Raw genomic sequence first — 24655 nt, 5'->3', positions numbered from 1 at the left:
GTAAACCTCACGATTCACAGACCTGTACCCCTGGGGCTAATAATACATTATATGTTTATAAAAAAATAAAAAAAATTTAAAAATCTGAAAGAAAGCAAGAGAGAAAAGAACAACAAAAAAACCTAATAAAACAAGGACAAATAGAAAGCAAACACTGAGATAATAAATTTAAATCCCCAAATGTCAATAATAATACTAAATATAAATGAATTAAATGCTCACCCAAGATTTTAAAAACTGTAATACTTAAATTAAGATAAAACTATATACGAAAAGAAGGCAGTAACAGAAGGATCTTTGGAAAATACTCATCAACATGGTAACTAAATATGAGTCACAAATGAAATAAAAAAAGAAATCAGACTATTTTGAACTAAATAAAAAATGAAACATCATATCTAAATTTGTCGGATATAGCCAAAATGTAATATGATATAAAATTTACATTTAAATTAAATAGTGTTCAGAAGAAATTTATAGCAATAACACTTAGAAAAGAAGAAAGTTCTCAAATCAATGACCTAAGCTTCCACCTCAAGAAACTATAAAAAGAGCAAATTAAACCAAAATAATTAGGAGACAGGAAAAAGAAATTAAAGAGTAGAAATCAATGAAATACAAAAGTGAAAAACAACAAAGAAAATCAGTAAAACTTGAAAGGTGAGTTTTAAAGAAAATCAGTAAAATGCATGTACTTTTGAGGACCCTGAACAGCAATAAAACAGAGGACACAAATTAGAAACAAAAGACATCACTCGAGATATCGTCTCTCATCCACTACTACAGATATTAAAATGATAATCAAGGAATATGACAAACAACTTATGCCAGTACACTCAATAACAGGGGGAATGGTCAAATCCCTTCAAAGACACAAACTACTGGCTCATGTAAAAAAGGAGAGATGAAATCAACATAAATTCTTGTAGAAAAGAGAACAGGAAAAGAACAGCTCCCAGTGCATTCTATTAGGTTAATATAGCTGATATGAAAAGCAGACACAAATATTAAAATAAAACAACATTAGGACTCTGAGAAACAAACTGAGGGTTTAGGAGGAGAGGAAGGCTGGGGGGTTGGGTCAGGCTGGTGGTGGGTATTATGGAGGGCACGTATTGCATGGAGCACTGAGTGAGGTACATAAATATGAATTCTGGAACACTGAAAAGAAAAAAATTATAGGCCAATAGCCCTCATGAACATAGTCATAATTTTTAAATATTCTCATAAGAGGAGTGGCTGGGTGGTTTAGTTGGTTATAATAATCTTGATTTCAGCTCATGTCTTCAATACAAGGTCATGCATTCACCAAATTGGGCTCCATCCTGGGCATGGAGCCTACTTAAAAAAAAAAATTCTTGTACATATCCACAATACATAAAAATAATAATACTTAGACAAATTGGGGTTTTTCCCTGTAATATAAGGCTGGTTTAACATTTTAAAAAAAAATCAGTAAAATTCACTGTATTACCACACAAAAGAGAAAAGACATTTTAACTATCCTATTTGATGCAGAAAAAGTTTCTGACAAAATCTAACATCTATTTATAATTAACTATCAAAAGACTAGAAATAAAAGGGACATTCCTCATTTTAATGATGAGCACTTGTTAAAAGCCTAGAGCTAACATCATTCTTAAAAACTTTCTAAGAGGGCGCCTGGGTGGCTCAGTGGATTAGGCCGCTGCCTTTGGCTCAGGTCATGATCTCAGGGTCCTGGGATCGAGTCCCGCATCGGGCTCTCTGCTCAGCAGGGAGCCTGCTTCCTCCTCTCTCTCTCTCTGCCTGCCTCTCCGACTACTTGTGATTTCTCTCTGTCAAATAAATAAATAAAATCTTAAAAAAAAAAAAAACAACTTTCTAAGAGCAAGAAGGAAACAAAGGTATCTTCTCTCATCATTTAAAACTGGATGTCCTATCCAACCCAAAAGGCAACAAAGAAGATTTTAAGGCCTCAATGTCAGAAAGGAAGAAGCATAACTGTCTTATTTGTAGACAACATAATCATCTATGTAGAAAAATAACAAGGAGTGTATAAAAAAAAATAAATAAACAAATACTAAGACATAAGTGAATCTAGCAAAGTTTCAGGATAAAAGGTCAATCAATATATAAAAATCAACTATATTTCTATATACTCATAAAGACCATCAGAAATTGAAATTAAAGTCAATTTAGAAGAGTATCAACAATATTTGAAATACTGTTGGTATAAATATTGATATTGTTAGTATGAAATGCTTAGGTATCAATTTGACAAAAGATGTTCCAAGAGAAATTAGCAAATACTTTGATAAAATGAGAGATATTCTATGTTCACAGATCAATGGATTCACTATTGCTAAGATGTCATTTCTCCTCAAATTGACCTACAGATTTAATGCAATTCTAATAAAAAGTTCAGATTTTTTTGGTACAGAGTGACAACTTGATTTAAATTTTATAGAAATGTAAAAGAAACTAGAAAAGCCAATACAATTTTGAAAAAAAGAACAAAAGTTGGAAGATTTACAATATTTGATCTCAAGACTTATATACCTAACGTAATCAAGATGAAACTATACTGCTGTAAATACAGACATACAATTTAATATAACAGAATAGAAAGGCCAACAGAACTGATTTCCAATGAAGATCCAATGGGGAAAGGATAATATTTTAACAAATGGTGCTACCACACATTAAGAAAAAGTATGAAACTCAACCCTTACCCTACACAATATCAAAAATTAACTTAAAAAGGATTATAGACCTAAATACAAATGCTAGAGCTATAGAATTCCTGGATGGAAACATTGGAGAAGCTCTTAGAGACTTTGGGTTTGATAAAAATTTCTAAATTAGTTCATAAAAGCAAGTTAGTATAAAAGAAAAAGATTGGATAAACTGAAAATCTGAATTAAAAATGTTTGCTTTTCAAAAGACACCATTACTAAAATAAAAGCAAGTCATGAACTGGCAGAAAATACTGGCAGAACATATAGGTGACATGGGACTTGTTGCCAAAATATGTAAAGAACTTCAAACTCAATAATATGACAAACATGGGCGACTGATTTGAACAGCCACTTCACAAAAAAAGATATGTGAATGGAAAATAAATACATGAAAAGGTGCTCAGCATTAATAGTCATTTGGGAACTGCAAATTAAATCACCATGAGACTGTAGAGGACTAAAATGAAAAAGAATGATGTTAGCAAGGTTTGGCGAGGATGTGGAACAACTGCAACTCACACATTTTCTGAAGGAAAATAAAGTTGAATAGCCACTCTGCTGAACAGTTTGGCAGCTTCTTAAATATTTAAATAGACCCTCATCTCATATTCCAGTCATTCTACCAAAGGTATATACGGAGGAGAAATATAAGCATACGTCCACATAAAGACTTATACAAGATTCTTCACAGCAGGTTTGTTTGTTTGTTTGTTTTCAGAGAAAGTGTGCCTGTGCAGGTGGGGGAGAGGAGCAGAAGAAGAGGGACAGAGAGAATGCTAAGCTAGGTGTAGAGCCCAGTACAGAGTCAGACATGGTGCCATCTCACGACCTTGAGATCATGACCTGATCCAAAATCAAGAGTCGGATGCTCAAGTGACTGAGCCACCCAGGTGCCCCATCACAGGTTTATTTATAATGGCATAAACTAGAAACAACTCAAATGTCCATCAACTGAAGAGATTAAAAAAAAGTCCCAACTGTAGCATATCAATGTAATAGAATATTCAGCACTGAAAAGGACAAACCATTGAAACACAAAGAAACGTGGTTAAATCTAAACATTATGCTTACAGAAAGAAGTCAGACAAAATAAAGTACATACCATATGCTTCCACATGCGTGTTAGATTATGCAAACTAATTTACAGTAAGAGAAAGTAGAGACAGGTTGCCAGGAGACAGATGTAGGGTTGAGAATGACAGATTATAAAGGGGCATGAATAAAACTTTTGGGGTGATAGATCTGTTAAATATCTTAATTCTGATGATGGCTTCACAGGTAAATATATATCATAAAAAGGATGAAATGGAACACTTTAAATATGTGCAGTTTATGTCATTTGCATATCAATAATAAAGTTGTTAAAAAGGACAGAATGTAAAAAATTATCAACCAACACAAAAGAAAATAGGAGGAAAAAGAACTTAGAATATGGAGGGCAAATGGAATACTAAAAATTAGTCCAACAATCCTGAAGTCAAGATTTGAGAGAGAAAAAGAACATAAACTAGGAAGGACATATAAAAAACAAATAGTAAGATGACAGATTTAAACTCCAAGAGTTCAGTGATTTTATTAAATAAAAAATGGAATAAATGCTTCAAAGATGTTAGGCTAGCTTTTTAAAATTTCACAATAATAGGGGGCATGGGAAGCCTGGCTGGCTCAACACGAGGAGCTTGTGACTCCTGAGCTCGGGGTAGTGAGTTTGAGCCTCATATTGGGTATAGAGATCACTTAAATAAATAAATAATTTTTAAAAATAAGGGGCATATCTAATATATAAGGAAAACAAAAGTGCAACAGGATGGACAAAATATGTACCTTGTAAACATAAAGCAGAAAAAGCTAGTATAGCTATATTAATATTAGACAAGGAAAATTTGATAATTAAAAAAGCATTACTAGAAACAAGCTGAAATACCTCATATGGTAAAAGGGTTGATTTATCAAGAAGATATAATTATTCAAAATTCAAAGGCAACAATAGCTTCAATATATATAAAGCAAAATCTGACAGAGCTGTAAGGAAAAACTGACAAATGAACAATCTCATTTGAAGATTTCAGCACATTTCTCACTATCATTGGCTAAGCAAGCATAATAAAACCCAATAATGATCAAATCATTTAAAAACATAATTAAAAACATTAACTAACATATATAGAATACTTATACACAACTACACAAATCTTTCTGGATTTACTGAGTATTTATAATAATTGACCACAGGTAGTCCATAAAGCAAGTCTCAACACAAAAGGCTGAAATCGGAATCTTCTCAGCACAAAGCAATTAAGCAGGAAATTAATAACATAATGATAACTAGAACATTTTCATATGTTTGTCAATGAGGAAATATATTCCTAAAGAGTCCATAGTTCAACAAAGCAATCACAATGAGAGTTAGAAATATTTTTAACTGAATGATAACTGAAAATACAAAATATTAAAACTTGTGGCTTTCTACCTAAAGCCATCTCTGAGGGACATTTATAGCCTTTAATGCATATATTATAAGAAAGATTGGAAATCAATATGTTAACTTTCCTTCTTTAGAGGTTAGATAATAATAAAAAAAATCAAAGAATGAAAGAAATAATGAAAGAGCAATAATCGTGACACAGAAAATAGGCATAAAATATAGGAACATAAAAAGCGAAGATGGGGGGGCGCCTGGGTGGCTCAGTGGGTTAAAGCCTCTGTCTTTGGCTCAGGTCATGATCCCAGGGTCCTGGGATAGAGCCCCACATTGGGATCTCTGCTCGGCGGGGAGCCTGCTTCCCCCTCTCTCTCTGTTTCTCTCTCTGCCTACTTGTGATCTCTGTCAAATAAATAAATAAAATCTTAAAAAAAAAAAAAAAAGAAGATGATATTTGAAAAGACTATTAACTTAATAACTGAAAAGAATAATTAAAGAGAGACACCAAGGACACACAAATACCTAATATGAGCAAAGAAAAGGAGGAAATTATTATAGACCACACAGATGTGTGCTAATACTGTCATGAAGCTATTAAATAAAAGTTATTTATAATTGTAATGAAATTAATAATGGAATTAATGAAATTAATAATGAAATCCAGTTCCTTAGTCCCACCAGCAAAATTTCAAGTGCTCAAAAGCCATATACCACCCTGAACAGCATAGACATTGAACATATAATTGCAAAGAGTTCAGTTGGACAGCGCTGCTATAAACAGTAAATAAACAAACTTTATGGTGATAAATTTCATAATTTAAACAAACTGACAAATTCTAGGGAAAAATATACCTTAAGCTGATACAACAAGAAATATGAACCTGAATGATTATGTAAGTATTAAAGAAACTGGATCTCAAAAATCATCCCTGTGAGAATCCCCATTTGGCTTTATGAGTGATTTCTTCTAAATATTTATGGGAGGAATAATCCCAATTATATGCAGCCCTTCCAGGAAATAAAAATAAAGAACAAAGAATATTCTTTTAAACAAATGGTGAAGTGACTGTATTAAACATTAAAAATGAAAAAAGAACCTTTGCCTAAATTTCATACCAAATATTAAAAAGTGGATCGTATATTTAATGTAAACCACAGCAATAAAAAACTTTTAGAATAAAATCCAAGGGAAAGCTCTTTGGAAAAAATGGCATGGTAAAAAGTTTTTGAGCATGACACCAAAGCACAACAAATAAAAGGACAAAAATAATAAACTAGACTTTATCCAAATTAAAACCTTTTTTTTTCGATTTCTTTTTTTTTTCTCATTTTTAAAAATTAACAGAATTTATTTTGCTCTGCCAAAGATACTGTTAAGAAGATGAGAAGAAAAGTTACAGACTAGGAGAAAATATTTCTAACCAGATTTCTGATAAAGGACATATATTAAGAATATATAATGAACTTTCAAACTTTAATTACAAAAAAGCAACCAAAAGAATTACAAAATAGGCAAAACACATAAAGATTTCACTCTAAGAGGATATACAGACAACAAATGAGCAAAAAGATGTTCAACATAAAAAATCATTAAGGAAAACATCATTAAAATCATGATGAGATATCACTACACATTAGTATAGTTAAAAAAAAATAGTGAAAACACCAAATGCTGGTGAGTATGAAAATAACTGCATCTTTCATATATTGCTGATAGGAATATACTATGGTGCAGCTGCTCTGGAAAACAGTTTGGTAGTTCCTCTAAATGTTAAACTTAGAACTACCAGATGACGGGGCAACTCCACTTCTTGGTACCCAAGAGAAATGTAGTTTAATATTTTAAATCCAAAAATCAGAGGGTATGGGTGTGATATAAAGAATGAGAGTTACCTTTGTGTTCTGTATCTTGAATAGTTTTATATCTTTATATATATATAAATCTATATATGTGATAAAAGGCATACAAGTAAACTTATGTAAACACACACTAATGTCAATTTCCTGGTTTTGGTATTAAAATGTAGGTACAGAAGATATAACCATTAGGGGAATATGGATGAAAGGTAAATAAGAACTCTCTACTGCCTATACAATTTCCCATGAATCTGAAATTATTTCAAATAGAAAGCTTAAAAAAAGAAGCATTTCATATTTATAAGTCCAGCACGATTAACATCAAACCTAGCAACGATATAAGAAAAGTCACTCTTTCTCATATGGCTAATATCTCTCTTTTAAACATAAAAACAAAAATCCTAAACAAAGTACTGTCAAATCAAAACAATAAAATGGGTTTATTCTAGGAAAGCAAGGTAGTTTAATATTAGAAAATCAATCAATATAAATCATCTCATTAACAAAGGTAAGAAAATCACAGGACCACCTTAATCACAGAAAAAGGTATTTGATAATATTTGATAATATTCATTTTTAAAGATAACATTTGATAATATTCATTTTTAAAGAATCTTAGCAAAACTAGGAAGAGAATATACTTGATTTTTATAATTTTAGAATTTTGTCAATGAAAATGGCAGAATAAGGAACTCCAAATTCTGTCTCTCCATAAAAGCAAGAAAAAGTAGGCAAAACTGTTAAGAATCAACTTTTTCTGAACCCTGGAAATTAGCCAAAAACTTGCCAGGACCATTTCAAGAAAAACAGCTGATTCTTAAAATAAATAAATAAATATAGACATTATTTATTTGAGAGAGAAAGAGGGAGCGAATCTCAACCAGATTGCCCACTGAGCACAGAGCCCAATGTGGAACTTGATATCAGGACCCTCAGATCTTGACCTGAAAAGAAATCAAGAGTCAGAGGTTTAGCCACTTAGGTGCCCCAAAATCAGTTGATTCTTGATAAGAAAAGCAAACTTTCTAATATAGAATTTAATGTAATGTACATAAAGATACTCACTGGACTTGATTAAAGAGTGAATGTACTCAGTTAGAACTTCGACAAAGAGATAGAAAATACTAAAAAGAACCAGTCAGAGCTGAAGAATTCAATAACTGAAATAAGAAACTCACTAGAGAGAATCAACAACATATTAGAGGATACCTGGGTCATTCAGTTGGTTAAGCATCTGACTCTTGATTCTGGCTCAGGTCATGATCTCAGGATTATGAGATCAAGCCCCTTATCAGGCTCCACACTGGGTGTGGAATCTGCTCGAGTCCTTCTCCCTCCATCCCTCCCCCATCTCCCTCTCCAGAAAAAAAGATTAGAGAATATAGAATGGATCATTGATTTGGAAATCAAGGTAATAGAAAGCAAAAAAGATGAGCAGGAAAAAGGAAAAAAGAGTAATAAAAATAGCTTAAGGGAACTCTGCAATATCATTAAGCAGAATAACATTCATATTATAAGGATCCCAGGAGAGGAGAAAGAAAAGAGGACAGAAAACATACTTACACAAATAATAACTGAAAAATTCCCTAATCTGGGAAGGCAACAGATGTCTAGGTCTGGAAAGCACAAATCTCATAGAAAAATGAACCCAAGAAGGTCCACACCAAGACATATAATGAAAATGGCAAAGAGTAATACTAAAGAGGGAATTTAAAAAGCAGTAAGAGAGGAGTTACACACAAAACAAAACGAAACACAAAACAAACCAAATCTATAAGACTATCAACTAATTTTTCCATAGAAATTTTGCAGGCCATAGGAAAGTGGTATGATATAGTGAAAGTGTTGAAAATTAGAAAACCTACAACCAAGAATACTCTACCTTGCCAGGTTATCATTCACAATAGAAGGAAAGATAGTTTCCCAAACAGAAGTTAAAGTTCATCACCACTAAAAAAACCTTTAAAGAAATATTAGAGGGAATTCTTTAAATGGAAAGAAAAGGCCAAAACTAGAACAAAATTATGAAAGGAAAAAATTTCACAGGTAAAAGCAAATATAGTAATGTAGTAATATTAGTAATAGCATATAGCAATATTAATAGCAAATATAGTATATTTGTATATACTATATAATTTATATACAAATATAGTAATAGTAAATACAGTAAAGATAATAGATCAATAATTTATAAAGCCAATGTGGAGGTTAAAATGCAAAACCAATAAATCAACTGTATCTACAAAAACTAATCAAGGGATACACAAAAATATGTAAAATAGGACAGTGATACATAAAATGTGGAAGGGGATATAAAAATTTAGTGAACATGTCCAAACTTAAGATACCATCAATTTAACATACATTGCAATACATATAAGATACTATATATGAATCCAATGGTAAACAGAAATAAAAAACCCGTAACAGATACACAAAGTAAAGGAAAAGAATCCAATTATATGCTAAAGAAAGTTATCAAGTTGCAAGGAAGAGAGCTAAAGAAGAAGAAAGGAACAGAGAAGGACTTATAAATAATTACTTTAAATGTAAATGGACTAAATATTCCAATAAGACCTAGGAATGACTGTAAGGATTGAAAAAACAAAAATCAACTACATGCTGTCTACAAGAGACTCACTTCAGACTTAAAGACACACACAGATTGAAAGTGAAGGGACCATGCAAATGGAAATGAGAAAAAACCTGGGGCAGCAATACTTGTATCAAACAAAATAGACTTTAGAACAAAGACCGCAGTAAGAGACAAAGAATTGCACTAAATAATGATAAAAGAATCAATCCAGTAAGAGGATGCACCCTACATATGAGCACCTAAATACCTAAAACAAATATTAACAAACATAAAAGGAGAAATTGATAGTAATGCAATAATAGTAGTAATACAATAATAGTTAACACTCTACTTACACCAATGGATACATCATTCAGACAGAAAATCAACAGAAGGGAACAGTGGCTTTGAACAACACATTAAAACAGACAGACTTAACATACATACAGAACATTCCATCCCAAAACAGAAAAATACACATACTTTTCAAGTACACATGAAACATTTTCCCAGATAGATCATATATTAACCACAAATCTCAATAAGTTTAAGACTGAAATCATATCAATTATCTATTCTTTTTTTTTTTTTTAAAGATTTATTTATTTGAAGGAGTGTATGTGTGCATGAGTAGGGTGGGGAAGGGAGAGAGAGAATCTCAAGCAGACTCCATGCTGAGTGTGGAACTCAGTGCAGAGCTCAATTTCACATCCCTGAGATCATGACCTGAGCCCAAATCAAAAGCTGGGTGCTCAACTGACTGAGTCATCCAGGCTTCCCACAACTACTTTTTCTGACCACAACAGTATAAAACTAGAAATCAATTACAGGGAAAAAAAAAAAAAAAAAAAAAAAACCTCGAAAAAACACAAATGTGTGGAGATGGGAAAAACATGCTACTAAATAATCGATTTGTCAATGAAAAAATCAAAGACAATATTAAAAAATATATGGAGACAAATGAAAACAAAACCACAATGGTTCTAAATCTTTGAGATACAGTTAAAAAAAGTTCCAAAGAAGAAGTTTACAGCAATACCTGCCTACCTCAAGAAACAAGAAAAATCCCTTCACTCACATGGAGAATTTAAGAAAAACAAAGGAGCAACGGAAGAAAAAAGAGAGACAAACCAAGAGACAGACTCTATAGAGAACAAACTAACGGTTACCAGAGGGAAGGTAGAGGGAGGAATGGGTAAAACAGGTGATAGGCATTAAAGAGTACACCTATCATGATGAACACTGAGTAATGTATAGAATTGTTGAATCACTATATTGAATCCCTGAAACTAACATAACACTGTATATTAACTATACTGGAATTAAAGTGAAATACTTAAAAAAAAAAGAAACAAGAAAAATCTCAGTTTAACCCTATAGGTATAGGAAGGAGAAAAGAAGAACCAACAAAAGTCAAAGCTAGAACAAGGAAAGAAATAATAAAGACTGGAGGAGATAAATGAAACAGAAGATAGAACCAACCCCTGCCCCCAACAATAGAAAAGCTCAATGAAACCAAAAGCTGGTTTTTTGAAAAGATGAACAAAATTGATAGAATTTTAGACTCATCAGAAATAAAGACAGGACTCAAATAAGTAGAATCAGAAATAAAGGAAAATAAATAACAACTGACACCACAGAAATACAAAGAATTATAAAGAATATTACACAAAATCATATGCCAACAAATTGGACAACATAGAAGAAACAGATAAATTCCTAGAAACACAGACTCTTCCAAAACTGAATCATGAATTAATAGAAAATTTGAACAGATGGATTACCAGCAATGAAACTGAATCAGTAATAAAAAAAAACTCCCAGGAAACAAAAGTCCAGGACCAGATGGCTTTACAGGTGAATTTTAACAAACATTTAAAGAAGAGTTCATACTGTTCTTCTCAGATTTTCCAAAAAATAGAAGGGAAGGAAAAGTTCCAAATTCATTCTATGAATGGGCAACATTACTGTGATATCAAAACCAGACAAAGACACTACAAAGAAAGAGAACTACAAGGCAATATCTCTGATGAACATAGATGCTAAAATCCTCAATATACATTATCGTGCCAAATTCAACAATACATTAAAAAAATCATTTACCACAATCAAGTAGGACAAAACCATAGGTAACATCATACGCAAAAGTGAAAAACTGAAAGTGCCTCCTTTAACATGGATGACGGTGTCTACTCTCACTTCTTTTACTCAACATAGTACAAAGACTTGTACTGTGAAAAATATAAGACATTCATAAAAGAAACTGAAAATGACACAAACGGAAAGATAAATCATGTCATGGATTGGAAGGATTAATATTGTTAAAATGTCCATACTATCAAAAGCAATCTATAGATTAAATGCGATCTCTGTCAAACACCAACAGCATATTTCACAGAACTAGCATAATCATCACATTTGTATGCAACCAAAAAAAAAATAACCTTGAATACCCAAAGCAATCTTGAGAAAGAGCAAAGCTGGAGGTATCACAATTCCAGATTTCAAACGATACTACAAAGCTACAGTATTCAAAACAATATGGTACTGGCACAAAAACAGACACAGAGATCAACAAATAGAGAACGCAAAAATAAACCCTACTTATACAGCCAATTAATTTAGGACAAAAGATGCAAGAATATACAATGAGGAAAAGACAGTCTCTTCAATAAATGATGCTGGGAAAAGTGGACAGCTACCCATAAAAGAATGAAAGTGGCCCACTTTCTTATCCCACACACAAAAGTAAACTCAAAATGGATTAAAGGCCTAAATGAAACTAGGAAACTCCTAAAAGAAATCATAGGCAGTACTCTTGGATATTGGCCTTAGCAATATATTTATGAATATGTCTCCTCAGGCAAGGGAAACAAAAAGAAAAATAAACTATTGGGATGACACCAAAATAAAGAGCTTTGTACTGCAAAGGAAACCATCAACAAAACAAAAAGGTAACCCACAGGATGGGAGAAGATATTTGCAAATGATATATCCCATGAGGGTTAATATTAAAATACACAAAGAACTTCTACAACACCAAAAAATCCCAACATTACAATGAAAAAACAGAGGACCTGAGTAGACATTTTTTACTAGAAAGACATGCAGATCGCCAACGGACACATGAAAAGATGGTCAATATCACTCCTCATCAGGGAAATGCAAATCAAAACCAAATGAGTTATCATCTTTCACCTGTTAGAAATGGCTAGTACCACAATGACAAGAAGTAACAAATGTTGGTGAAGATTTGGAGAAAAGGGAACATTTGTGTACTGTTAGTAGGAATGTAAATTGGTGCAGTTGATATGGAAAACAGTATGGAGGTTCCTGGAAACATTAAAAATATAAATACCATGTAATCCAGTAATTCTAATACTGGGCATTTGCCCAAAGAAATAAAAATACTAATTCAAAGACATATGTATGCACTCTCAGTTTACTGCAGCATTATTTACAATAGCAAAGATATGGCTAAGTCTCCATTTATAGATGGACACACAATACTCACACACACAATACACACAAACATGCGTACAATGAAATATTACTTAACTATAAAAAAGATAGAGATCTTGCCATTTGTGACAACAGGAATGGCCTTAAAGGGAATTATGCTTAGTGAAATAAGTCAGACAGAGAAAAACAATACCATATGATTTCACTTATATGTGTAATCTAAAAACCAAAACAAACAAACAGACTCTTAAATACAGAAAACAAACTGGTGGTTGCCAGAGGTAAGGGATGTTGGGAGATGGGCAAAATAGATCAAGGAGATTAAGAGGTACAAACTTAAGTTATAAAATAATTAAGTCACAGAGATAAAAGTACAGCAAAGGAATGTAGTCCAAAATACTGTAACAATATTGTATGGTGACAGATGGTGACTTACTGGGCACAGTATAGAGTAATGTACACAATGTTGAGTCAGTATGTTGTACACTTGAAACTAATATTACATTGTATGTCAATTATACTTCAATTTAAAAAAAGCACAACAAACTTTGTGGCACTTTAACAGACCCCAGTCCTATCTTCTATTCTATAGCTCATCACTGCCTCTGAAAATAACAACTGATTTCTAATCATGGCAGGTGCAGAATGAGCTAATTTGCAAAGAATGATGAGTATTTATCCTAACCTGTCTGGTGGTTCCCTGGAATACGGGTTCAAAAAGCTTGTCTTTATTTTCCCTATTTCAAAACTGGCCTAATTCTAAGGCTGCTTCCCTACAGGCATTTGCTGAAAACTTTTACAGGCTAATATCTTAGCCACTGCTGACCGAGGTGACAGAATATTGTTGGGAAAACAACAGATTAACTAAAAAGCTTGGGAGGAAAGCTGAGGAATGGGATGCTCTGACATCCCGGGGAATCTAGAAGTCTATGTGCATGCTCAGTGCTGTGAGAATGCTCAAAGAAGACATGAAAATGACAAAGTTCTCACTAACTGATGACCTTGAGTGTCTTTGGAAACACAAAGTAAAGGCAAAAGCAGGGTTGGTTTACAGCCTTCCATAACCAAGGTTGAATATGGAAGGCATCTCCAATACCTACATATAAACTTTGCATGGACTGTAAGAATTTTGGGCTCTAGACATTTAAGGAAACTCTGTCACTAAGCTAATGAAACAGAGATTTCAGTGGCCACACATGACAAAAAATACAGACTTCATAAAATGAGTTAAAAAAAGTACTAAACAAACAACTACAATTAGACCAAATAACAACAAAACCTAGAAAGGAGAGAGAATCTGGTTTCTAGAGTTGCCAAGTTATAATATTCATAATATCTGGTCTTCAATAAAAACAACAAAAATTACAAGGCCAGCAAAGGAAAAAAAGACAATATGTCCCATACAAAGGAATAAAGAAATAAAAACTGCACCATCATCACTGTTAAATGCTACAGCATGGATGAACCTTGAAAACATATTGCATGATTGTAATTACATGAAATGTCTATAATAGGTAAATCCACAGGGACGGAAAGTAGATCAGTGGTTGTCATAGAAGCAGAGGTTGAGAACTGGAACTTACTGCTAACAGGTAGAGGGTTATTTTACTTTTTTTGGTGTGTTGAAAATGTTCTCAAATTAGGTAATTGCACAACATAGTGAAAAGACTAAAACCACTAAAATGTATGTGATTTTAAATGGTGAATTTTGTTATGTGAAATATATCTCAATAAAAAAATTGTAGGGGCGCCTGGGTGGCTCAGTGGGTTAGGACCTCCTCTGCCTTTGGCTCAGGTCATGATCCCAGGGTCCTGGGATCGAGCCCCACGTCGGGCTCTCTGCTCAGCAGGGAGCCTGCTTCCTCCTCTCTCTCTCTCTCTCTCTGCCTACTTAAGATTTACTTAATAAAATCTTTAAAAAAATTCTATAAAAAGCTGGCAACATACATCATATTTAATAATGAAATAATACAATTTTAAGAAATAATTTCAATGATGAAATAGTAGTCCATAAATAGTTGCACTATGTTGTGCAACTACCTAATTTGAGAACATTTTCAACACACAATGCTGTAAGTTTTTGAGATTGAAAATGAAACAAGGATACTTGGTATAATCACTTCTATTCTACATGTATTGAGATCCTAATTAGTACAAAAGAAATGTATAATATACAGATAAATAGAACTGAAAAATAAGCTTAGCAAGGTGGCTGGATATAAGGCAATTATAGAAAAATCAATTATATTTGTATATACGAAATAGAATTAGAAAGTGAAATTTAGAAGCAATATCATTTATGGTGTCATCTAAAAACACTAAAAACCCAGGAATAAATCCAAGGAAAAAATATGCAATATTTGCACACAAAAAGTTGTAACACAGTATCAAAAAATATTTTAGATTTATTCATGGTTTTTAGAATCAATGCTGTCTCGGTATCAATTCTTCCAAAACTGACTTACATATATTCAATATACTCTAAATTGAGTACTTCAGCTGAGTAATTTGTGGAAAATGACAAGCTACTTTGAAAATTTATATGAAAATATAAAGTAGTAATCTTACAGAAGGAAAAATGAGCTGAAGAGTTATTGCACCACGTTCTTATTATAAAGCTACAGCAAATTATGATGTACGGTATTGGCACAAGATGCACAAGACTAAGAGAGTCTTGTAAGACTTTCTAAGTAGAAAGCCTGAAAACAGACCCACACAGTTATGAACACTTGTTTTAAATAAAGATGGTATTTGTAGAGCTGTAAGAGGCAGTATTTTCATTAAGTGAGCCAACTGCTTTGGAAAAAATTTTGAAAAAAATTTATACTTAAGTATTACTTCACCCTAAACACAAAAATAAATTTCAGACTATTGACATTATGAAAAACAGAACATTAAAGTTTGTAGAATTTTTATTACTTTGAGGTAAGAAAAGATTTCTTAAACACAACACAAAATACATCAAATATGGAAAGGAAAGGAAAAGCATGATGATTAAAATTAATAACTTTAGTCATCAAAATACACCATTAAGAGAGTGAAAGGGCAAGCCAGAGTTGGATAAAATATGTGTAGAAGATCTATTTATGAAATATATAAAGAACTCTTCACAAATCAGTATGAGAAAACACACGCAACCCAATTAAAAAAAAATACTTGAAAAGACTTCACATAGGAAATTATTAGGGCCCAATAAACATAAGAAAAATTGTTCATTCCATCTTATTGGTCAAAGAATATGCAAATTAAACCATAATTAGATATCACTATATACCTACCAGAATGGTTAAAATATAAAAGACTTGACCAAGTGTTGGCAAGAATGTAGAGTAACTGGAATTTTCATATCCTGCTGCTGAAGTATAAATTGATAAAAAACATTTTAAAAAACTTTAGAAGTAAAGTTGAGCTTTACTGCAACTTAACTTCAAAATAGAAATTTACACATAAACATACTAAAGTACAGCAACGTTCACATGAAAATTATTTATTGTAGCCAAAAACTGGAAAAAGCACAATTTTCAACAGAAAATTCTATTATTTCTAAATGGACTATGACACATTAATGAAATGAACAACCTACTGCTACACACAACAATGGACAAATCTTACAAATATAATACCAAATGGAGGAAAGTAGATGTAAAAGAGTACACATGGAATGTGTTATGGACTGAATGTTTGTGTTCCCCCAAAATCATATGTTGAAATCCTAACCCCCAATGTGATGATATTAGGAGGTAGGGCCTTTGGGAGATGATTAGATCATGAGGGTGGAGCCCTCATGAATGGGATTAGTGCACTTATAAAAGAGACCCCAGAGAGCTCTCTCACCTCTTCTGCCATGTGAGGACACAGCGAGAAGACTGCTGTCTATGAATTAGGAAGAGTGCCCTCACCAGACACCGAATCTGCCGGCGTCTTGATCTTGGACTTCCCAGTCTTCAGAACTGTGAGAAATAAATGTTTGTTGTTTAAGCCACCCAGTCTATTATATTTTTGTTATAGCAGCCTGAATGGACTAAAACAGGATGATTCCATTTAGAAACTTCAAACAGCAGGTAAAACTAATCTATGATGTTAGAAGTCAGGACAGTTTTATCTTTGTGGAAGAAAAGGAAGGTAAAGAGACCAGGAGGAAGAATGAGGGAGGTTTCTGGCCAATGGCAATGTTCTAGATCTTCTTGATCTTGGCAACAGTTAACTTGGTTTACCTTATGACAATTCACTGAGCTGTGTATTTATATTTTATGTACTTTTCTCTATTTTATTCAATTAAAATAAATTTTTAAAAGTTTATTTACCTGCTTTTTCTGTGTTTTGTTTCTGTTTTCCAGCCAATCATCCATTTGTTCCTCAATTTCTTCTATAGAAGTTCCATGATCATAAGACTGAATATATGCACTTTCTAAAGGTGTATATACAGGAAATTCAGGTTTTGGCTTTTTTACTTTAGCTTTCTTCTGTTCTAAAAATGTTTAAGAGAATCAATTATGAGATTTGTTAAGAAAGAAAAGAATTTTTAACAGTCTACTCATACACCATACCTTGAAAAAACATATACATACTGTTCTTTCATTAAAACAGAGTTATATACAATGGAATATAATTTAGCCATAAAAAGGAATGAAATCTTGCCATTTGCAACAGTATGGATGGACCACAAGGGGATTATACTATGTGAAATAAGTCAGATATGGAGAGACAAATACCATATGATCTCTCCTATATGGGGAATCTTAACAAAACCAAACAAAAAACAAAACCAAACCAACCCCCCAAAAAACCCAGCTCACAGATACAGAGAACAGATTGGTGGTTGTCTGAGGTGGGTGAGGGGAATGGGAGAAATGGGTGAAAGGGGTTTAAAAAAATTATAATTGCTTTGCTATAAATAGCTAGCTGTTTTATTGTGCTTTAGCTACTGCATTGTTTTTAAATAAAACTCAGCGATACTAATGATGAGAGGATGATCATGATATAACCACCACGTCAATTTGTATATACCTTTAGTTTTCAAAGTACTTTTTATGAAACATTTCATACTGTCACAATGAAAAAAGCCTGGTCATAATAGTGACATAATATTGGGCAAGTAACTTAACTCTTAGAATAAGTGTCTATTTTCTCATCTGTAAAAGAAAGCTAAACCTAATCTTCTAAAGTTGCTATGTGGAAAATAATGTAACCCTAACATACCACTTGGTGTAAAAGTGGCTTTTTTTTTTTTTTTAAGATTTTTATTTATTTATTTGACAGAGAGATAGAGATAGAATACAAGTAAACATAGTTGCAGGCAGAGGGAGGGAGAGAAACAGGCTCTCTGCTGAGCAGGGAGCCCGATGCGGGGCTCGATTCCAGAACCCTGGAATCATGACCCGAGCCAAAGGCAGCTGCTTAACCAAATGAGCCACCCAGGTGCCCCTCAAAAGTGGCTCTTGATAAATAGTATATACATTCATCTTTTCAATATTTTAAGAAATGCAAAATTTAATCTGATCATCAGAGGCAGTTATCAATAGAGCTCTTAACTGGACTCTTCATTAAAGCCCTTTTGATTAGAGTCCATATTGAAAAGCAATTTAAATCTTAATTGCTATAGTTAAATTTCTTATAATCATATCTTCACCATTGTGTATTTGCATATTGTCTAATGCTTATGTAATAAAATTAATATAATATTGTCATAGAAATGGATAAATTCCTAGAACAGAGAATCCATAACCATTTTGAGTGGGAAAAGGCTTAAATGCTGGCACAACTGAATACCCATTTGAAGGTAGCTGGCCATCATCTTACACAATACACAAAAATAGGTTCCAGTTAGATAAGAGACTTGACTTTAAAAACCCAAACAATAAACATCTTACAAAAATAAATCTTAGGGGCGCCTGGGTGGCTCAGTAGGTTAAGCCGCTGCCTTCGGCTCAGGTCATGATCTCAGGGTCCTGGGATCGAGTCCCGCATCGGGCTCTCTGCTCGGCGGGGAGCCTGTTTCCTCCTCTCTCTCTCTCTGCCTGCCTCTCTGCCTACTTGTGATCTCTCTCTGTCAAATAAATAAATAAAGTCTTAAAAAAAAAATTAAAAAAAAAATCTTAAAAACTACAGGTACTATTTAAAGGATGAGGAAATCTTAACTAAAACAGAAATATAGATGCTATAGAAATGGTAAAGGACAGAATAAACAAATCAAGAAAGAATACATTTGAAAGGAATATGTACGATTCAAAGTACAAACAGATGACTGATATACAGAACATATAAGGAGATACTATAAATTGACGAGGGGATAAGCACCCAACAGAAAAAATGGGCAAAGTCACGAAAGAACAAATCCAAATGGCCAAAAAACAAGATACACCCTCTAAAGGTTTATCTTTATCTCTAAAGGTTTATCTTTAACCTCTAAAGATTAAAGAAATGCAGTTTGAATCAATAACATGATACAATTTTATACCTATCATATGGGCAGAAATTTTTTTTTATAAGATTTTATTTATTTATTTGAAAGAGATCACAAGTAGGTGGAGAGGCAGGCAGAGAGAGAGGAGGAAGCAGGCTTCCCGCTGAGCAGAAAGCCCCATGCGGGGCTCGATCCCAGAACCCCGAGATCATGACCTGAGCTGAGGGCAGAGGCTTTAACCCACTGAGCCACCCAGGCACCCCTATATGGGCAGAAATTTTTTTTAAATTTCTTAAGAAAAGGTACTGTTGGCAGGGAAAGGGCGATCTCTACATTGGTGGTGGAAATGTGAATTATATTGCAGACTTTTTGGAAAGTGATCTAAGAGAACCTGTTAAAATAAAAAAAATTTTTTTTTCTCCAGCAATTCCCTATTTAAAAGCATTAAAATATAATTGTATATAAGTACATGGTTATATATGTATGTCTGTATGTTATTTGTTATTCATAAAGATATAAAACTGTTAACTTAGTAAATGTATATTAATAAGAAAAATGACTGAATGCATCTATACTAGGGAATATTAAATTTTCATCAAAAGATATTGAAGTAGAGCTATACCAGTTGACTTACAGAGACTTTTATGAGTTTGAGTAATAAAAGATGGAGTAAAGCATGTAAGATTCTGTATTTGCAAAACAAAATAATGCCTCTTTAAACCTCTACAAATGTTTGTGTATACATATTCATCTAAATATATTTTATTATTATTATTAAAGCATGGAGAAAAATATAGATGAACACCTACAAGGTATATAGGGGGTAGAGATAAAGAAAAGAAGAAGCATAGAGACAATGAAGGAAAAGAGAAGGAACATATCACTAAAAAATAAATAATATATATGCAGGTATACTTATGTATTTTTACAAAGTTGTAGATATAAATATAAAACAAAATTTAAAGATATACAACATAAATCTTCAAACATAATTTCTAAAACCAATAAACCCACAGCTTATAAATATTCACTGATTTCTTGCTACTTTACGAATACAAGGCTGAGAACGTAGCATCTAACATTTTGCACTTGGCAACATCTTTCATATGTTAAAAAAATGTGTTTTCAAAAAAAAATGTGTTTTCAAAACATGTCTAAGGGGAAAAAAGACCTCTATTTGCTAACTACCCTCATCTTTCCTGCAAATTTCTAGTTTCAATAAACTCTATGTAATTAGTATGCGCCCAGCTATCATCAATTTTGGTGTTATAAACACATCCCTATTCATAGTTCATCCAAGAAACACAAATCTAAGAAATTTTTTTAGCAGCATGATGAATTTTATAGGGAAATTCTTGAGTTAAATAAAAAAATAAAGACTATTTTTGCTGGAAGAGTCTTTATTTTTATTAACATGTAACGTATTATTTGTTTCAGGGGTATAGGTCTATGGTTCATCAGTCTTACACAATACACAGCACTCACTACAACACATACCCTCCCAATGCCCATCACCCAGTCACCCCATCTACCTACTCCCTTCCCCTCCAGCAACCCTCAGTTTGTTTCCTTAGATTGAGTCTCTTATGGTTTGTCTCCCTTGGAAGAGTAAGTCTTATTGAAATTTAGTAAGTTATAGGCCTTAAGTTAAGATAGATTGGTTCTTAATAACAAGCCTGACAACGGCTAGAAACAAAAACTAGCCAACCAACCAAACAACAACAAAAATCAAACAACAAAATCCAAAATAAACAAATCAAAAAAGTAGTAAAACCCATGACTGATACCTTAAGTGTCTAGTGACTGAAGAGAAATGGTTTCCTCTCAAAAGAAAAATTTATTCAACATGATTGTCAAAGGAATGAGAAATGAGTCAAATATCATTTTAAGGGGGTCCTTCCATTTAATGCTCTTAGTCAACAAAATGATGCAGAGTTTGGATCCAGCAACAAAAACAAAAACAAACCAAAAAACTCTGGCCTAAGTAGCCTACCTTCTCATATATTTGGAAACTTACACTAAACAATTCAACTAATAAGTCAGTTACTTAGATCAAACACTTCCTGTCAACATTGCAAAAGTATTTATTATGCTAAGACACATTTGCTGAATAGTGATTTGGGATCTTTGACCATGAACCTGAGGATAATTCTTTAGGTCTTGATTAACACTTGTACCTCTATGGTTTTGAAAACAGTGGAAAAGAGTTCAAATTGAGCAAAGTCATAACATCTTAACTCATTACCTTCTTTTTCTAGCAGGCACAGAGAATTTCTCCTTGGAAATGCACAGACAATAGCGCAGTAGATATTAATGAATGTAACTTGGAAGAGGATAGGAAGGAAGTTTTAATCAGTTTTGAGCACTATGCTTAAAATACAGAATGATAAGAATACAGATGATGTCAGAAAAGTTATCAAAATAGTAAGGAGATTTGAAATGTCATTAATATAAAAAGTGGCAGAAAAATGAGAAAACAAGAAGTCAGAAAAACTAGGTTCTATATCTTTAGTCATATGTCAATACATTAGTATTTCCCTCACATTACTGACCTCTAAGTCTCCACCTGTAAAACGAAATATCTGCCCTACCAATCTCACAGCACAGTTGCGGGAATTAAATCCTGACTTGTGCAGGAATGTGCTCCTAATATTAAGGAGAATATTTAGAACTATGTGCTAAACTAAGCTCTTGATAAAACTCCTTTCACTTCTATCTGCTTCTTCCAATATAGTTCCCATTCCTTCAACCTCCTGGGGTTCCAAACCTTGGAGCTAACAATTTCCCCTTCTTCTTATATCCTGTATGAAATCCAGTAGGAAATCTTGTCTCTAACTTCAAAATACATAAGAATTCCATTTTGTTACTTTTGTCACTCTGATCCAAGCCATCATCATTTCTTGTCTGGATTCCTAAAACAACTCCCAGCTGATTGGTCTCCTTGTTTCAAGTCCTTGTTTCAGTCTGTTCTTAACCTCACAGCCAGACTTCTTAGAACATGTATTAAATCATGTCAGTCCTCTGCTCAACCTTCCTAGGACTTGCCATTCCAGAGTAAAAGCCAAGTTCTCACAGCATAAGGCTCTAAGTGATTTATGCCTTCCATCCTCACCCCATTCATCATCTATCTGACCTCATTTTAATACTCTCCAGCCTCCTGCTGTTCCTCAAAAACATAAAGCTTTCGGGATGCCTGGGTGGCTCAGCTGGTTAAATGTGCCTTCACCTCAGTTCATAATCCCAGAACCCTGGGATGACATGCTCCCAGGGTCCTGGGATCGAGTCCCATATCAGGCTCCTTGCTCAGCCAGAAGCCTGCTTCTCCTTCTGCCTTTCACTGCCCCTGCTTGTGCACACACACTCTCTCTCTGACAAATAAATAAAATCAACAACAACAACCCATAAAGCTTTCATCTGTTGCCTCTACTGAAACCTACTCCCTCACCAGTCTTGCTTACTCCCTAACCTCCTGCAGGTTTTTTCTCAAATGTCTTTTCATTACTGAGGTCTTCTTTGTCCCTGCAGCCGGCCTGCCACACATCAATCTATCTATCTATTCTCCATCCCTCTTCCTTGTGACTTTTTACTGCAGCATTTATCACTGCTCATCCTATTGACTCTTTCTACATGGGCAAAATTCTTTTATTTAAAAAAATTTTTTTGAGGTTTATTTGAGAGACAGACAGAGAAGGTAAAGGAAGAGGGAGAGAAAGTCTCAAAAAGACACCACGCTCAGTCCATGTGGAACCCTACATAGGAGCTCGATCTCACGACTTAGAGATCACGACCTGAGCTGAAATCAAGAGTCAGACTTATTGCGCCACCAAGGCGCCCCATATGTGGGCAAAAATTCTTACTTATTTTGTTCACTACTGAATTCCCAGTGCCTGGGACAACATCTGGTGCTAAATAAACAGTGAATGAGTGAATGAATGAATGAATGAATGGAAAAGCTCTCACTGTGGACAGATCTGGGACTAGAACTCAGCTTCTGCAATTTACTAGCTCTTTTGCTTAAAGTCCTTTTGTAAAATGGGAATAATGGTAATACTACATCTCATGAATTGTTAATGAGGAGTAATGATATTAAAGCATATAAAATGATTAGAATGGTACTTAGAATATAAAGAACTTGTAAAGAACTGTGCAAAAACATAGTATTCTCAAGATTTAAAATTTACTATCCTAATATACATAAGATACAAAGAGGGGAGTTTTGGAGAAAGGAAGAAGTCCTACAATGCTTACGTGGGCCAGGTGAAACAACTAAAGGAAAAGGTCAAAGAAGAACAAATTAATGCATAATTTTCTAAGAATTTTATTTCCGTTTCAATTAAAAAAGCCTGCCAGATGAACGGAAACTCTGAAGGTAGGAGTAAGATCATTTATTCATTCACTCACATTTCATCCAAGTTTGTGAATTTAGTATGTGCCATGAATAACGCACATTAAGAGTACAGTACTGTGGGAACAGTTCTATTTAAAAGGGATTACCTTAACTAGAAATTATGTGGTATCTAACTACTATATTTTACCTCTTATTGCTTACATACTTTTATGTACTTTCAGGATTTTAAGATGGGTGATTTTTTTTTTAAAGTCCCTAATACTGGGGTGCCTGGGTGGCTCAGTGGGTTAAAGCCTCTGCCTTTGGCTCAGATCACTCAGGGTCCTGGGATCAAGCCCCACATCGGGCTCTCTGCTCAGCAGGGAGCCTGCTTCCCCCTTCCTCTCTCTCTGCCTACTTGTGATCTCTGTCTGTCAAATAAATAAATAAAATCTTTAAAAAAAAAAAGAGTCCCTAATACTATATTAGACAATTGGTAACTTAAATGACTGGTGATTCTAATATAAAACTATCGAGAAACTAGGATGGTGTCACCAGAGTACCATATGAGCTCAAGTTATAGACCAGGCTTTTGTTTTTCAAAATATTTTTCCTAAAAGGGGAACAAGTCATAGAACTGACTGCTTATGAAGTATGTCATATTACTTAGCTTCTCTAAATTTCTTTATTTTGAACACTAAAGTACTGCTTGAAAAAAATGTACATAAGCTAGAAGCCACCTCTTCAGGAGTAATTTTACCTCCTTACAGAGAATCAGTTATAAAGAAGCAAATAAGTAAATGTAGTTGTTTATATTTAATTCTGGGGTACTGTATCACAATTGCAAGTGTTTAATGCTTTTGTAAAGAAGGATTTAAAAAATCACTTT

The 24655-nt window shown here is 33.4% G+C and overlaps 1 protein-coding gene across 3 annotated transcripts in view; it reads right to left on the bottom strand.

Moving 5' to 3' along the window:
* Positions 1-24655, bottom strand: part of DNAJC1 (DnaJ heat shock protein family (Hsp40) member C1) — a 449390-nt gene that overhangs the window by 100576 nt on the left and 324159 nt on the right. For all 3 annotated transcript variants that reach the window (XM_059183955.1, XM_059183954.1, XM_059183953.1), the window contains one exon: positions 17341-17504. In XM_059183955.1, coding sequence (XP_059039938.1) covers positions 17341-17504 — 164 coding nt within the window. The remainder of the gene's footprint in view (positions 1-17340; positions 17505-24655) is intronic.

Source organism: Mustela lutreola, chromosome 8, assembly GCF_030435805.1.
Source record: "Mustela lutreola isolate mMusLut2 chromosome 8, mMusLut2.pri, whole genome shotgun sequence".
NCBI classification, from domain to species: Eukaryota; Metazoa; Chordata; class Mammalia; order Carnivora; family Mustelidae; genus Mustela; species Mustela lutreola.
This window is presented reverse-complemented; position numbering and strand designations above follow the sequence as displayed.